Source organism: Sarcophilus harrisii, chromosome 3, assembly GCF_902635505.1.
Source record: "Sarcophilus harrisii chromosome 3, mSarHar1.11, whole genome shotgun sequence".
Lineage (NCBI taxonomy): Eukaryota > Metazoa > Chordata > Mammalia > Dasyuromorphia > Dasyuridae > Sarcophilus > Sarcophilus harrisii.
Genome location: NC_045428.1, coordinates 380822792 through 380839624, shown reverse-complemented (window position 1 = coordinate 380839624; position 16833 = coordinate 380822792). Strand labels below are relative to the sequence as shown.

Below are 16833 nucleotides of genomic sequence, written 5' to 3'. Positions count from 1 at the left end.
TAAATCCCTTTCAGTACCAAATGTTTCTCTTTACATCTCCCTAGAAAGCATTCCCTTGTAACATAGGGGAAAAAAGAAAAAAAAAACAATTAAGCAAAGAAAAATAACCAATATATCAATGAAATGTGACAGTACATTTAGTATTTCCTAAATCTATCACCCCCACCCCCATTTACAAAGAAAACAAGAAGATACATTTTCTCTTTTTCTTGGAGTTTTCAGCATTCAGTTTTATTTCTTTAAAGCTTTCCTTTTACATTATTGTTTGTAAGTACGCATAGGAACTACTGAATGTGTAGGTCAGTTCTAATAAAATCACATCTAGATGTAATCATACTTTTCCCCAAATTAAGAAAATTTGCCTATAGAATTACTGTCATAGTATAATGGTGTACCCACAGTCACAGCAACCTCCATGCATAATCTAGAAATTGCTTCTTGGAAAAAAATTTTTTTGCAGAGAATGGTTTTGAAGTTTTTCCATTTCTCTGTTCTAGTCATTAAATGCATTTCAGTGAATTATAAGGTTTATATAGATTTGCACATATTGGTTCTTTGAACCAAGCTTATGAAAATCCATCAGATTAATGAAAATATGGAAGAACTTGGGTATCTACTAATAGATAGGGTGATATAGGGTTCAGTAAGGAGAAGGAAATTTGCTACAGGATTCTAAGTTGCTTTGCTTTGGCTTAATTTCTGACTTGATTACCAAACCATTCTGATTTTTCAGTACCTATTTATACCATTTTGTTATAAGCACTATAGGTTTGTACCACATCCCCAGGGTATATGGAAGTTATTAAAAAAAAGTGTACCATGAATATATTTCTCTCCCTCACATACCTTGTGTTCTAGCCAAACTTGCCTATTTTGTTCATGCATCATATTTTGCCTCATCTCTCATTTCCACAGCTTTTCCCCAAGTGTAGAATGTTCTTCATCCTTACCTCTACCTCTTGGAACACTTAATCCTCTTCAAGACTCAGCTCAAGTACCACCTCCTTGTGGAATCCTCTCCATTTCTCCCCCTACTCCAATTTTTCCATTCTAAATTTGTTTTGTATTGATTTATACTATAATATGTATCTTTCCTATTTTACTTATCTGTATGCTTTCCCTCCACAATAGAATGTAAGCTCCTTAAGGATATGAATGATTTCTTTCTTTTTTAAATTTCCAGTGCCTAGCACAATGTCCTAAACACCATAAATATTTAATAAATGCAAATTGAGTTGAACTGGACTGAAGAGATAAACAAGCAGAAATCTTTAAAGGGAGTCATTTTCTCTCTGTGTACACCAGATGGGCCATAGAATCTTCTCTTTCTTCAGACAGTTGCCTTATTTTGCTCTTTTCATCATTCTGAGGCTATTTTGCTTCCCTTGTTCTGAATATTACTAAATTGGGGAGGGGGTAATAAATAGCCTCTAAAGTAATGGATGATTATGTTTAACTATTCAGTGATTTTAATATGGTAGCTCCATTTTCTTTTAAAGTTAGCCTTTTAAACCTAAATAAATTATAATTATTAAAAGAAATAATTGCTTAAATAAATATTAAGCAATTATTCTCATCCGAAATCTTCTATGGTACAGCTAATGTTATTAGAGGAAGGCATGCAATTATACTGACTGGATAGACTAGACACTCATATTAATATTCACTAATCTTATCTGGCCTTTTCCTTCTCTTTGTGCATCTTTTGTGTGTGTGTGTGTGTGTGTGTGTGTGTGTGTGTGTATGTCTTTCTCACTTTCTCTATTTCTATCTCCCCCCTTCTCTACCTACTTCCATTTCTTAGATTTCTTTTTCCTCCTACTTTACTGAGGAAATCTTCAACATGAATCATAAATTTCTTATTTTTGTATGCTACACCTTTAAACTTTGTTCTATCTTTGCCAACCTTCCCTGCATTTGCTTTATCCTCAGAGGATGGGCTAGCCTTTCTTGTTAAAACAAATTCTCTACTTTTTCCTTTAATCCTAATCCTCCTATCTCCTCTGGGAGCTTTCCCATCAATCATTTATTTCATATTTCTCCTTAAACTTAGTTCATTGCTTCGGCTGATATGCCTTTCAGATGTCAGTGCTGAGATGAGGAATAATTTCTTTTAATATCAAGCATTTATTTTTTCTCCCAATTCCTCACCATCAGAAAAAGAAAGACAAAACCCTTGTAACAAATATATGCAGTAAAGCTAAAAATATTCCCATATTGGCTATGTCCAAAAATGTGTCATTAACCATATTCAGTCCATCATACCTCTGTCAAGAGGCGGGTAGCATTTTTTTTTATCAGTTGTCTGGAATTATAGCTAATTCTTTCATTCAGTCTCACTGTTAATAGGTCACATCAAGCTGTTTGTCTAAGCAAGGTGGGTGTATGTCTTTATGTGTATGTACACATACACAAACATACTACATCTGTCATATCATCAACCCCAGCTCACAAAAGTCCTCCATTCTAGGGTATTTTGTACTTGTTCCTAGGACATATACCAAGTAGATGCATATTCTAATCCTGGATAAGATGATCCAAGAAGTGAATTAATTTTTAATCCCTTAAATCACACAAATCCATTATTTGTTTCATAACATCATTTATTTTGTAGCATAGAAGACTCAGTAGCTATCAGGCACAGTAATCAATAACATCAAGTAGTAGTGTAGAGAACAAAGAAAGTAATAGTTCCACTGTGCCCTATCAGACTATATCTGTTTTATCATGTTCAGTTCTAGGTGTCATTTATAATTTGAGTAGATGAGGTATATCTAGAATATAAGAAGGATGGTGAAAGATTAAGTAGATTGAAGAAATTGGTAGTGTTACATCACAAGAAGAGAAAACTTGTAAAGGAAACATCATAATTGGTATCAAGTAAATAAAGAACTGTCATATGGAAAAAGGATTAGATGTGTTCTGTTTGGTCCCAGAACCAAAGAAAAGAACTTTGAGCAGTGAAGGGAAGCTAACAAATTCCTCTTCATCTCAATAAGTCAGTATGCATTTTTAAAGCACATAACCCATGCTTGGCCCTGTGCTAAGTGTTGGGTATACTAACACATACACACACACACAAAAATTACCTCTCCATTCAAGGAATTTATAATCTAATGGGGAGGACAACAACAACAATAACCAAAAAAAAAAAAAAAAACTGACGGGAGGGAAGGTATGTGGCATAGGGAAATATTCCTTCAAGTTGCCTGAATATTTTCTTTAAATGGAGGTTCTGGGTGAAGCTCTCTGCTTACCTTCCAGTCAGAAAGGAATCAGGGTTAGAAGATAATTGATAAGGAAAGTTCACAGCCTGTCCACCTTCCTTACATTCACAGAAATCTGATTCCCTCAGAACACACTATCACTAGTTCTTCTCTCCAATATTAGATTACCTTTTTCTATGCCTCTCTAGAATGAGTAACAAAACCATGTACTGTCCTCTATTTTTAAATCCTTTGCCCCTTATCATATTTCTGCTCATATTTGCCAAGCTCCAACCCCACCAACTACTTTCATAGCTTCTACTCACCTGTTGCAGATTGGTTCTGGAAGAAGGTACAATCATGTATACTGATTTGGTCTCTGAAATTTTGCCAAGTGGTTCCTCACTGTTGTCTAGCTAATTTGTTAGTTTATAACTGTTTCGGTCATACCCCTTACTTTATCAGGGGTTCTCAAACTACGGCCCACAGGCCAGATGCAGCAGCTGAGGACGTTTATTTCCCTCACCCAGGGCTATGAAGTTTTTTTATTTAAAGGCCCACAAAACAAAGTTTTTGTTTTTACTATAGTCCAGCCCTCCAACAGTCTGAGGGACAGTGAACTGGCCCCCTATTTAAAAAGGACCTATGCTTAGCTATTTCAAGCCTTCTCTCGAACCCACAATATAAACTTCTTCCCCTAAGAGTGGGGAAGCATAAGACTTTGTCTCCCAGTTTATTGGTGAAGAGCAGATATATCTTGTGGGCTCCCCTCTATTCTGTGCCTGAAACCCTATGACATCATATACTATTCTCATTAGCATCAGTCCCAAAGAATTTCAAAGGTTCTCAGAAGGATAAGGTGGCTCTTTGTGCTCTAGGACCAAGGACAGGGTTTTGAAAGTTGTAGAAAGATAGATTTAAGCTTGTTATAAGGAAAAGTTGCTTCAACAATGAGAATTGACCTAAAGTTGAATAGACTGCCGTAGGAGGTAATGTATCCTTCATTTTGGTCTTCAAACAGAAATTGCATTTCTTGATGGAAATATTGTAAAATAGATATTAGTCAGAAACAAGTTGAGCTCTGAGGTCTCTTCCAACCTTATAGTCTATGATAGTTTTCTATCCTTCCAACTTCAAAACTCTATGTTACATATCCACTTGCCAGGTCATGATGGTTATCCTTCCACACCATCTGTCACATGCACCTCTTTTCTCACATCATGATTTGAATTTAGGCTCTCATCTTCCACTGGAACTTTGGCAATAGTTGCAATAAATTTCCTAGACTATTTCTTGCCTCCAGTCTTTTCCTTCCTCAATGTTTAAAAAAAATCAAACAACAACCTGTTAAGCACATCTCTGTATGTTGTTCATTTCCTTAAATATGTTATATGTTTACTTATTTCCCTTACAGTAAATAGTTAGAGAATATTTTCTATGGGAAAAAAAATCTGGCAATTCCTTAACTTGAATTTTAAGATCTTCCTTTGATGATCTACTCCTAGCTACTTTGCCAGATTTATTTCTTATAATTCTCCTTTATACAGTTTACATTCCAGTCAAATTAAATACTCAACTCTTCCCTACTCTTGAAATTATTATTCCCAGTCTCTATTATCCACCAAATAGAGAAAAGATTCTTCTAATTTTTTAGAATTCTTATATTCTTTCAAGGATCAGCCCAAGTACTATCTTTTTTTTCTTGAATTTTTCCCTGGTTCCCTGGTGTACTTTGTTCAATCACTCACTGCTTTGAATTGTAATTATTTATGCATACTACACCCATTAATATAATGTAAGCTTTTTGAGTGCAAGAATTATTTTGGCTTTTTGGGGGGCTTTTATTCTAATTATCTTGCATGTAATTGATACTTAATACATATGTTGAACTTTATCATTGGTCAGGTTTTTCCTCCTCTTTGATAGTTCATGGAACTTTTGAAATATGAAATAGTTTTCATATATATTTTTTTCATCCACTCCATTTGATAAGTTTAAAAGGAAATATTTAAAAGTTAATTCTGAGTGTAGTGTGTTATTGAAAGAGAGACCCTAGTAGTCCAGCTCTCTATTCTTAGGCTTATTCCTGAATTCTATGTCAGATAGCTAAGTCCCTATTTATCTTATCCCAATTGTAAGATGAATTCTTAGAAGTTCACTTCATTGTGACACATGCCAAGGATAGACTTCTTAGTATTTATCCACAAACTTTTAAATTCTACTAACTCCACTTTTTTTTTTCATTTTGTAAGTTAATTCCTTGTTCATATATAAGGTGTGTTTAAAAGTACATTAATTCTTTTCAGATGTTTCATGTAATGCTATAGTGGTTGAATGGACATATAGTTAAAACTTAATGATGTTAGACAACTGGGAGAACAAGATTGAAGCAATGCTTTTGTAACCACAGATAAAGCCTTTAAACTTTTAAATATTCAGTTTCTTTATCTATAAAATGAGGAGACTAACCTTCATGCTGCCCACCTCCATGGTCTATTTCGAATATAGAATATTCCCTAGGTTCACTCTTCTAATTCATACTTGCATTGGAGGACAGTTAACTTATTGTTCTTATAGAGTTCTATCTTTAGTTAACCTTGATGGACTAGGGATGCTAATAATATAATCCAGTAAATTATTATCTGGTGTGTTCAACCAAAGTGTTAATAAACTAGTTGATATCCATTAGCTTTTATTAAAGGGAATTAACTAAGACAGAAGTTATGTAACATTCCCCCCCCAAAAAAAAAAAAAAACAAAAACAGAAGCATACTCTCTCAGGGAGAAAGAACTCAAGATTCATATCTTGATCCTGTTTCATATAAAATTTCATATAAAATCCCTGATTTCACCAATAATTTCAGGGCATACTCTTAACTTTCTTAGTGCATGTGTGTATGTGCGGATTTGTACATGCAGTTCTTGGGGATAATGGATTCAAACTTGAAGCACAAAAGTATTGAAACACATAGAGTGAAAATGGGATTGGGAGATTATTTTGGGAGGTACATAAAGACTGCAAGATACCTCAAAACTACTAGCTGAATACTCTTCTCTTCTGGCATCTATACCAGGATTCCTTCAGGATGAGACATTAAAAATGATGCACTTTCCTTTGCTAAACTGAACTGTTCCTTCTAGAAACTGATGTGTAATGGAGTTAATCCACTGCTGAACTGGATCTCACTAGACTCAAACACACTAATTTCACCACTTCTAGTTCCTGAGAGGACCTCTGTTGCTTTTTTTTTTTAATAAGTTTTAGGTTTAGAAAGTCTTAATTTAGTAAATTCTATCTTCAGATACTTAATTACAAATGATTAGAAAATAATAAAGATGAATGACAAAAGAAACCAAGGTGTTATAACGTTCATGGGTATAGGGTGGGTGGATGGGAGTTAGAATAACCAACTGTTCCTGTCTCAGTGGCTCACAGATATCCTTATTACTTGAAATCCATTAGGGGAGATCAAGTATTTGAGCCTTTTTGTGTGAACCTCAGTTCTGAGTCCTTAGATAATCAGAAGATTTCATACCATAGTAACAGTCCCTCAATAACTCATGACTGGAAAACAGTTCCCTAAAATTCCAGGTGTTAAACTGATCATGCTCTGCATCAGAATGCCATACTTCCTAGTGACAGTCTGAACTAAACTCCCAAACTGCCTGGGATTCAAAGAAATGCCATAATTTGTTTATGGTTACACTTCTAAGTGCCAAATTGAGATTCCCTATGTTGCCAATTCACCATTTTCTTTGTGGGATTATGCCAGGTTTGTTTGTGGAATTGACAATCAAATGAAATGACATCATCCCTGTGACTTCATTGATATAAAGAACTTCTGATAAGGAAACTCCATTTACCTATGCAGAACAGTACCTTCTACACAATTTAAATTTTGACAATTTCTTGAGGTAATGAGAAGTGATTTGCCCAAGTCACATAGTCATGTGTAATAGAGGCAAGATCTGAATCCACCTTAGTGACCAAAGGACCAACTTTCTATACACGATACCACTCTAACATATCTCATTGACAATATTCTAGCAAGTATTTCTCTAGTGATGGTTCTCTGATTGTGGCCAGGATGTTTCAAAGTATCTAATTTCTAGTGCAGAACCACAAGTTGAGAAAATCATAAGGGGGGAAAAAAGAAAATAAAATGCAAAGAGAGAGCTTAAATAATTCCAGATCAGATGGAAGGATATTCATTTGTGCATTTGACAAATATTTAAATTGTAGGAAATGCAAATGCAGAGATGATGACTATCTTTCCTTTACACAAAGCAATGTTAATAAGGAATATATGATTCTTTCTATCTCTCTGACTACTTCATATGTGTCAAGAAACATTTCTGAATAATTTTAATTACTGGCCCCACTGCTTATGGGGAATTAAACAAATTGGTGCCCTCTCAGACTTTGGATCCCAGAGGAATGTTAACATGCATAGCATAAGAGAGGTTACACTGATAAAGCACCATAAGTCAACATTATATGGGAAGAGAGAGGTCCATTTCTAAAGTTCAAGGAGTGATCAGTTCCTCTATCCCTTGGGAGGCTTGTTATTTGTAAGGCTGAGAGAAGTGTTAACCACAATAAGACTTTAAAAAAAAATCTCAGGAATGGATGTAGAACTGTCAGGAGATAAATTTTGAGCTGACAATACTCTATTGATACATACTGTAGCATGTTTTGTTTTGTTTTTCCTTATGGATTACAAAAGAGAGAAGGTCTCCTGGGAGCTGAGGAGAAAGAATCACACAAAATAGGATCATGGAAAGAATAAGTCATCTGACTACAAAGAACTACAGGAAAAGGATTATAGGACTATGAAATGAGCCAGAGACAGGAAGCATCAAATGGTGATATCTATTCAAAATATGTGGTGTCAAAGGCTGAGGAAATAAAATGCTGTGAGAAGTAATAGAAAACCAACTTGGAAGAGCAAACCAATGCTCCTTCTAGGGGATAAGTTGCTGCGGGGAAAGGGCTTCTCACTGGTATTCTGGGGTTTCTCTGAGTTCTAAAATGAAATAGATTTACAGGTCCCTTTAGCTTTTAAGCAAATTTGTTCATATGTTGAGCATGATGTGCCTGTCTACTTTTTAAAAAAAATTCTTGTTTCCAAAGAATTTTGGGAATTCTTTGGAATTCCCAAAGCATTTTCCCTCTAGCTCCCCCCTTATCTACTGAAAAGGCAAGCAATGTAACACCAATATATATGTGGTCAAGCAAAACATCTTTCTGTTTTAGACATGTTGCAAAAAATGTAAGAAAAATGATGAAAGTGAAAAAAATATGCTTCAATCTACATCCAAAAATCCATTGTTTCTATCTCTGAAGGTGAACAGCAATTTCTTTGTTTATTATAGGTCTTTTGTAATTATCTTGGATCATTGCCTTGATCAGAGTAGCTAAATCTTTTACAGTTTATCATTGTTAACAATAATTCTCTTACTGTCTACAGAACTCTGGTTCTGCTCATTTTACTTTATATTAGTTCATATAAATCTCAAGTTTTTCTGAAACCATTCTCCTTATTATTTCTTACAGCGCAGTAGAACATAGTCATATAGCACTTGTTCATCCATTTCCCAACTGATGGACATTCTTTCAATTTCCAAATTCTTTGCTACCTCAAAAAAAACTACAATAAATATTTTTATACATATAGTTTCTTTGCTTTTTCTTTGATATATAGGATACAAAACTAGTGTTGTTGTTCTGTCAAATAATAGGCACATTTTAATAGCCCTTTGGATGTATTTTCAAATTGTTCTTTATAATGGTTGGACAAGTTCACAACTCTACCAACAATGCATTAGTGTCTCTCTTTTTTTCACTTCTTCAACATATCATTTTTCTTTTTTGTTAGCCAATAAAAGAAATGAGAAGATCCTCAAAGTATACTCAGACCCCTTATGTAAAGTTAAGTGCTAGGATATAATATTACAAGATGCATAACACATGATTCTTGCTATCTAGTGATGTATGTTTGTTTTCAATGCTTATTCTAATGGATCATAATTAAGGATCCTCTGATGTTGATAAATAAAAATCACAACTAATAATTTGATTTTCAGGGTGGAGTCCCACAGTTTTTTTTTTTTTGATGCCTTTTAAAACTGAAATTGGGTTCTTAGATTCCTTATATTTCTCTTTCTCTTTTATTTTTTTCTTCCTGCTGGGTCTTCTTTGCAAGTACATTTTAGGGTTCTTCTCAATTAAATACTATTCCTCACTGGATTTTTGATTTGCCCACTGTTCCACTGTTAGTTGGTTACAAAGGTCATTTGAGCCACTTGAAAACTATTATTTAGATTATTCTGAATGAGTTCTGATTCTGATTTGTTTTTACAGAGAAAGATATTTTTCTTCTTAGCTGCATGAAGAAAATAAAGTCAAAATTGCGTTGCTTAACATTTGTAAAAATTAAATGCAATTTTGTGGTCTAAATAAAAGTGTCATTTTCTTCCCCATTACAATTTTCTCTCAAATGTCATGAAATAATTTGTAATTTGTCATCACAAACAAATGTTTACTAGGATAAATCAGTAAATAATTAATATTAATCATGACTAAAAGCAACCCAATGTTATGAAAGGACTATATACATTGTTTCTGCCTATTATGTTATTTGAGAGTAACATTGTAATTTAGTACAACAAAGAAAAAACTTCATTTTAAAAATATACAATCAATATCTTTAAGAGTGTGGTTGTTTTGATAATGTTATCTCATTCAGTGTTTCAACTTTACTGTCTCTGATTCCTTGTGTTTGCTTCATCTGGTAGAAGCCAAATTTCCACACATATTTCCCTTCTCTCCTCAAAGAAGGAAAGATGAATTATTTAGGACCACAGAGGGAAGAGGGAAGAGTGAATGAGGAATCATAAACCCACAGAGGGATTCTTAGTAAAGTTTACACAAGATGTGGAGAATGTCTGGTCCTACAGTTTTGGCAGATACATTATTCACAGATGCTTGGTTTGCTCATTTTTCAGATTACTTAGTCCCATTTGGGGGCCAAAGAGAGGTAATGAATAGTGAAATCAGGACCTGGCTGCTATGGCAAACCTGGTTTAGTATTGAGGCTGTCCAAATTCTCCAATGCTATAGGTCTTCAAACATATATATATGTTTGTTTGTATATATACACACACATATATGTATATGTTTGTTTGTATTATACACACACATATATATATATAATATGTGTGTAATATGCATATATACATATAAATAAATATGCATAAAAGATATATAGATATTAAGGATAGGCATATACAGTCATCTAGATAATTATAGATATTAAGGATAGGCATAGGGATAAGGATTAAAGGTAAGATTTCAGTGATTTAGGGAATTCCCAAGTGAGGGTGTTACATCTACCAATGCAGGTTGGCACTTTCTCTGCAGTGCATAGTCTCTAAGAGTTTCCAGAACACTGAGCAGGAAAAATTATTTACATTCTGTGTGTATGAGGCCAAACTAGAATGTTTTCCTGTTTTTGAGACTGGATCTTCAGCCACTAATCATGCTGCCTCTTGGCCACAAATATTGTCAGTAACCATTTCTATTTTGGATTAGATTAGATGACCTCTGGAACCCCTTTTAATTTTGCCATCCTTTAAACTTTCTGTCATCTTTAGAACTGCAAAGATTACTTTCAGATAATTACTGGATTTTGTAATTTTCCATATCACTCTCATCCTGTTTGTGATAAGTCTATAGGAAAAAAAAAAGCATTCTCTGCTTATTCTTATGCAGTCCATGTGGATTAATATGTAACCAGCATTTTTAACAGTTTCACAACACAGAAAAAGCCTGGTATTATGTAGTCTCATCCTATTCTAGGTCTAAGAGAGAAACAGGTATTGTGACTGTAGAATTTCCTTTAAAGCACATAACAGGAGGAACTGCTCACTCTGCCCCGATAGAAAAGCCATAGATATTATTCTGTGACATTTAGGAGGAGAGACTAGTGTCTACCTCAAAGTATATGGAATTATCTCAATAATAGTAGAATTTCCCTGGGCTATAACTTTCCTATCATCTTATCATCTTTTGAGAATTATGCCATCTGCATAGGACATGTTGCTGGTACATGACAGCCAAACATGAGAATGTAAAGTTAAGGGATCAATCATAAAACCATTTCAGTTCTAGAAAAGGAGTGTTGGCATTTCTCTCTCTACAAAAATTAATATCTCATGCATGTCAGGGGAAGTTGAGGAAGGCCTCCAATATATTGGATGAACTCTATGTAAAACTGATGGGAGTATATCAATAAGTATTACAGAGGATCGCCAGACACAGGATCATTAGTAGCCTGATGCATTTGTGCAAGAAACAGCCATATAGATGAAAGTACTCCCTGTTTACTTTGTTGAAAAGTTTACAAGGAATCTAGTCCACTCTATCTTCTAAACAATTAAAAGATCCCAGAGAAACTAATGTCAGGACCAGCCATATCATATCAGGAGAAAACAAGAAATGACTCCCATGAGTAGAAAGGCTTTAAGTGTGTGTATACAAGATGACATTTATGGACTCCCACCATGGAACTTGCATTCTGTCTAGACTTTTTCCAAAGACCTACATGGATATGCTTGGTTTGTAAAGGAAGCTGCATGTTTGTTGATTTTAAAATCATCCCTTTAAATGCACCCAACTAAAAGCTGCCTTTGACTTGCTGAGCTTTATTGCCCTGAAAACTCCACATTTCCCCCCATGTTTTAATTCTCTTTCATTTCTATTGAAACAAATGTGAAAAAAATACACAGAAAACTATAACAAATACTAGATTGCTGCCTTGGATATCATCTCTGATCATACTCTACCACTACCTTAGGCTTTCATGGGAGGAACCTTGAAAAGATGACTTATCCAGAAACATACTGAGAACACATACTTTTCTCTGTAAAGTGCTCAAAACCCCTTACAAGTATTTAGAAAACAGCTTTTAAATATTAACATCAGTTCTCTCTTACCCCAAACAATCAATACACCCTGGCTTAGCAACAGAGTCCTACTTTTGAAAGGGAAAAAATAATGAACATGCATTTGGGCAATAATCCAAGCCAAAAAAAAAAAAAAGTTAAATAGCTACTAGACAGAAAAAAAAAAGTCAATGAGGCCATGGAAACCATATGAGTCATATGGCCTAATTGAGTCTATTTAGAACAACAAAAACAAAATTAAGATTCTACAAAAAAGCAGATTTTTCTTGTCTTCTGTGTTCTTCTCCTATTAAAAAATTAGAAGTCCAAATAAAAAATAAAAATAAACAAGTATTGCTGTTCAAAATAATTTTCAAAAATGGCCTAAATCCAGTGAATGGCATAAATGTGCTTTATTTCATTTGTTTGATTTAGGCCATTTTTGAAATTGTTGTGTATGTATATGTATATATATTATATATATATGTGCATGTGTATAAAATATATACATATGTGTATGTATATATATATACATATATGTATAAATATATTATGTAGGTATAATTTCCCCTTTAGTATGTTCATGAGAGGTAACATGGTGTAGTGGAGAAAGGGCCAGCTTAAGAACTGGGAAGGCTATGTTCAAGTCCCATTTCTAATAGAACCATAATTATGGAAGTGATTTAATCTCTCAGTAACCCCTAATAATTCTCTTAAGACCAAGTTAAAAAGAGTTGCTATAGCCAAGAACAATATCCATAGCAGCAGTTTCCTCATTCACATACTTGAATCATCTTTGATCTCAGTGATGAGGATGTTTCCTTAATTAATGCAGATCACAAGTTATCAATGTCTGAACATCTTAACCAACCTTAATCCATGTCCTCTTCTCATGTTTGTTATGGAGAATCCACCCAACATTATGAATGCCTTGCTGTTTTCTTTCTTTTGACATGGTAAAGATATCTGTGTAGCAAGTGGACTTTCCTTCAATTATCCTGCACTTCCTGCCCATTTAATTTTTCAATTGTACATTTCTATTATGACTTCTTTTTATTTTTTTTTTACTGGTCATATTGTAGCCTAGTTATACCTACTATATGAATCTCATTACCCTCTGAGTAATGCTCACTAGTTCTTCAAAGATTAGAGTGATTTATGACTTACAACTACGCAATATTGGTAGAATATTGGAATTAAAAATGAGAATTTGTTCCCCATACCAATGAAATGAGAGACCGTGATTTTAAAAATATATACATATATGCATACATATAATATAAAACTTATTTTATATAAATGTGATTTAACATAATCATATTATATAGCATAACATGTGAAATAAAATTTATATATGTAACATATAAATGTTTGTATATATGTGTATAAGAAAACATTTATTTTTTTCAGGTGACCTCTGCATGAACAAGATATGAGGCATGTGACTGAGGGGGCTGGCTATCCAGTGTGCGTTCCAGTAGGAGAAGTACTATGGGAAAACTTGATAGGTGGAAAAGGCAGTTCTTTTCCTGCCCCAAATTATTAGAAGCCTAAATGTGCTGGATTTTTAAATAATCATTTAACTGGTAACTGATCTTTTAGTTAAGTTATCTGGTTCCCTTTGTTTTCAAAAGACAGGGAGGGTGATGGAAGCCTCCCAAGAGAGAGAAAGAAGCTTTTCTTAGTATAGGTTTGGCATTTAAATGTCCAGTCCACTATTAGAGAGTTCTGCTCTTTAATTGGGGGCATAAATATGAGATTTTACAAGTGCAAACTTGCTACAAATCTGGCTCCTTTTACATAAATTTCCCTCATAAATACAAACTAAGATTACATATATAGTGTTAATATGAATTTAAAACTGAATTTAACAATACTAATTTCCATCTAACAACTAGTTGATGGCAACCATCAGGACCATTTTGAAAAACAAAAAAGAAATATACAACCAGAAAATGTAAGACCTGGAAGGGCTTTTGGAAAAATAGCCCAACATTCTCATTGGACAAATGAGGGAAATGAGGGTTTTGAAAATTAAATGATTTGCCTCACATAAACCTATTAACAGAAGAGCTGGGATGCAAAGTTTTCTCCTGACTCCAAATTCATTGCTGTTGTAGATGTTTTAAAAAGAATAGTATTATTATAAATTTGTTTATCCTCCCAGGAAAATGCAAGAGACACATTAGAACAATTAGAAATTCTTCACCATGAGCTTCCTGAGAAGGAACAATATATAACAGAGAGTAGCCTCATCTATTTTTCAAAAGATTAGCAGAGAAAAACTGAGGTCATATTCTCCATTTTTGAAACATGCCTGCCATCAAAAAAAAAAATACTTTGCTTCAGGTATTTTAGATAGATGAAATTCTCTTTTTCCTTTTTCAAGCAAGACAGCCAAATTTCCTGGATGTGGAAGGTAGAAAGTGAGCACATTATTCTTATACCTTTAAATGTCTTCTCTTTCTATAACATCTACAAAGAGAAAATAAGTGTTTCCAGACTGTATGTCTACCATGATGGGAGAAAGGTTTTGTACACCTTATGCCTTCACTTTCTTTGGTGTTCCCATCAATCCAAGCTTTGCTATTAACAGTCCAGCCAGATCTTATCCTTGACCATGACTCTGAACATGTCCCCTTCCTGGGTTTTACAGGCTCATTACAAATGGAGCTATCTGCAGCAATGGAACCAAATTTTCTATTTTATAAGATGTTTCTTCCTCTCCTATTTGTCATTGTCCCAGGCAAATCTCTTTATGTCCCCATCCTTAGCAACAGTCATAGAATTTAAGAAGAAATTTCACAAAATAATGATAAACCATTAAAGCATAAAACAATTGATCTTTATTACTTTATTTTTCTTGTGAGAGTTTTAACTCACACAGGAAGGAGGTAGGAGGCCTAAAACAAAACATTTAGAGCCAGAGGCAATGAGAGAAGGATGCTATCAGGAGAAAGATTGGAAGTGGAAAGAGGAAAGGAGTAGTACAACTCAGCAATTTCCCTTTGGAGAGGCTGCCCATGAATTTGGCAAAACAAATGCTTCAATCTTTACAATATTCCTGTGGTTGATCCAGTGATTCTGGACGTCAATTACTTCATTTTGGCAACTCACAGAGATAGCTAAAAGTCATTGTGTTTTATAGAGAAGAGCAGATCTCATTCGAAATCAGTCTGATGCAAATGACCTTTATGGTTGTCAGTAAAGTCCATATGTTTCATTTTTTTTTTTTTTTTGCAACCATGGTTCAAATCTTCAGGGAAGAAGGGAAAAGGAAGTAGCATTTATTAAGTGCCTACTATGTGCCTGCCACTTTTTTAAGTGCTTTATTAATGTTATTTCACTTGATTCTCACAGTAACTTAAGACAGGTGATATTATGTTATCCATTTTACAGTTTAGGACAGTTGAGGAAACTAAGATAGAGGTTAAGGAATTTGGCCAGATTCAAAGATAATGTCTGTAGACAGGTCTTCCAGACTCCAGGCCCAGTGTTCTAACATTGCCTGCCTGGTTACTTTTGGCCTTTCCCCTCAGAGAAAGAGGACAAGTAGATTTTAAAATAATGATAGCTCTCCTGCTTCTATATTCCTATATTTTATTTAGAGGTTTTCCAGAGCAAGAGAAGCAGTGACACCATTTTAAAGAGGTTAGTTCACTTTTGATATGTGAGCCCCTTTAAGTCAAGATACAATTTACTTTTCATGAGTGGAGCCTGTTAGGAAGATCCCTGAAACATCTGTTATTATAAAGAATTGGAAGATTGTGGGAAGAGAGTGGTGTAGGGCAGTAAATTTCAAGATCTCCAGATTTTCTCCATAAACAGAATAAATTTGCTCCTCAAGGCAAAGATAGACTGGTGATAAACAAGACTTGGGACAAAAAAGGACCTCCAGGGATAATCTGAGAAGACTCAAAGAAAGACCTCAAACTGGGATTAACCAATGTTAAATACAAACACCTCCTGACTAGCTCCATAGATACAAGTTGGAATCCTGGAGTGAGCTGTATTTGGTTGGAACCTCAGCTGGAATCATGGACTGCCTGGGGAGTTGGAGGTCTGAGTTCAGGAAGATTAAGGGAACCTCTTCCAATTAGAAACACAGGGCCAGATGCTGCTGAGATGTGACCCTGGGCAAGAAGGAATCAACATACCAGGTATAAGTGCAAAGGCAACGGAGCAGGCATACTGCAAGTTTTGAGAATTTGCAGGAAGGTGGAGCTCTTGGTTTGGGGTACCAGGTCAGAAGGGTGAGCTGAAGTGAAGCAAGAGACACCATCCTCCACCCTACAATTAGAAGTACTCACAATAGTATCCTTATTTAAAAAAAAAATTAATTGGCAAAGAAGAAAGAACACAATCACAGAAACAATATAAGAATAAGGAAGACTGGGGTTCATCTTCAAAGGAGATCAGTGAAGTTAAAAGTTAAGTTAAAGATGTTAAAAAAAAGTAAAGTTAAAAAAAGGTCTCTTCTACTTCAAAAACTAAAGTGAAATGGCTACCAGGAAGAATTTATAAAAGAATTCAGAAAGACCCTAAAAATCAAATGAGAGGGGCAGGTGGTACAGTAGAAAGAGGACCAGTCCAGAAGTCAGGAGGACCTGAGTTCAAATCTGGCCTCAGACACTTAACACTTCCTAGATGTGTGACCCTGGGAAAGTAACTTAACCCCAAT

At 34.5% G+C, this 16833-nt stretch overlaps 1 protein-coding gene across 8 annotated transcripts in view; it reads left to right on the top strand.

Moving 5' to 3' along the window:
• The window catches only part of GULP1 (GULP PTB domain containing engulfment adaptor 1), a 493495-nt gene that overhangs the window by 376147 nt on the left and 100515 nt on the right, over positions 1-16833 (top strand). Inside the window, exon 13 of one of the 8 annotated variants that reach the window (XM_031960336.1) lies at positions 13563-14261. The exons of the other annotated variants lie outside the window; for them this stretch is intronic. Within the exon in view, the coding sequence (XP_031816196.1) occupies positions 13563-13577 (15 nt within the window). The 3' untranslated portion in view covers positions 13578-14261. Of the gene's footprint in view, positions 1-13562; positions 14262-16833 lie in introns of those variants that run through there. 8 annotated transcript variants of the gene reach the window in all.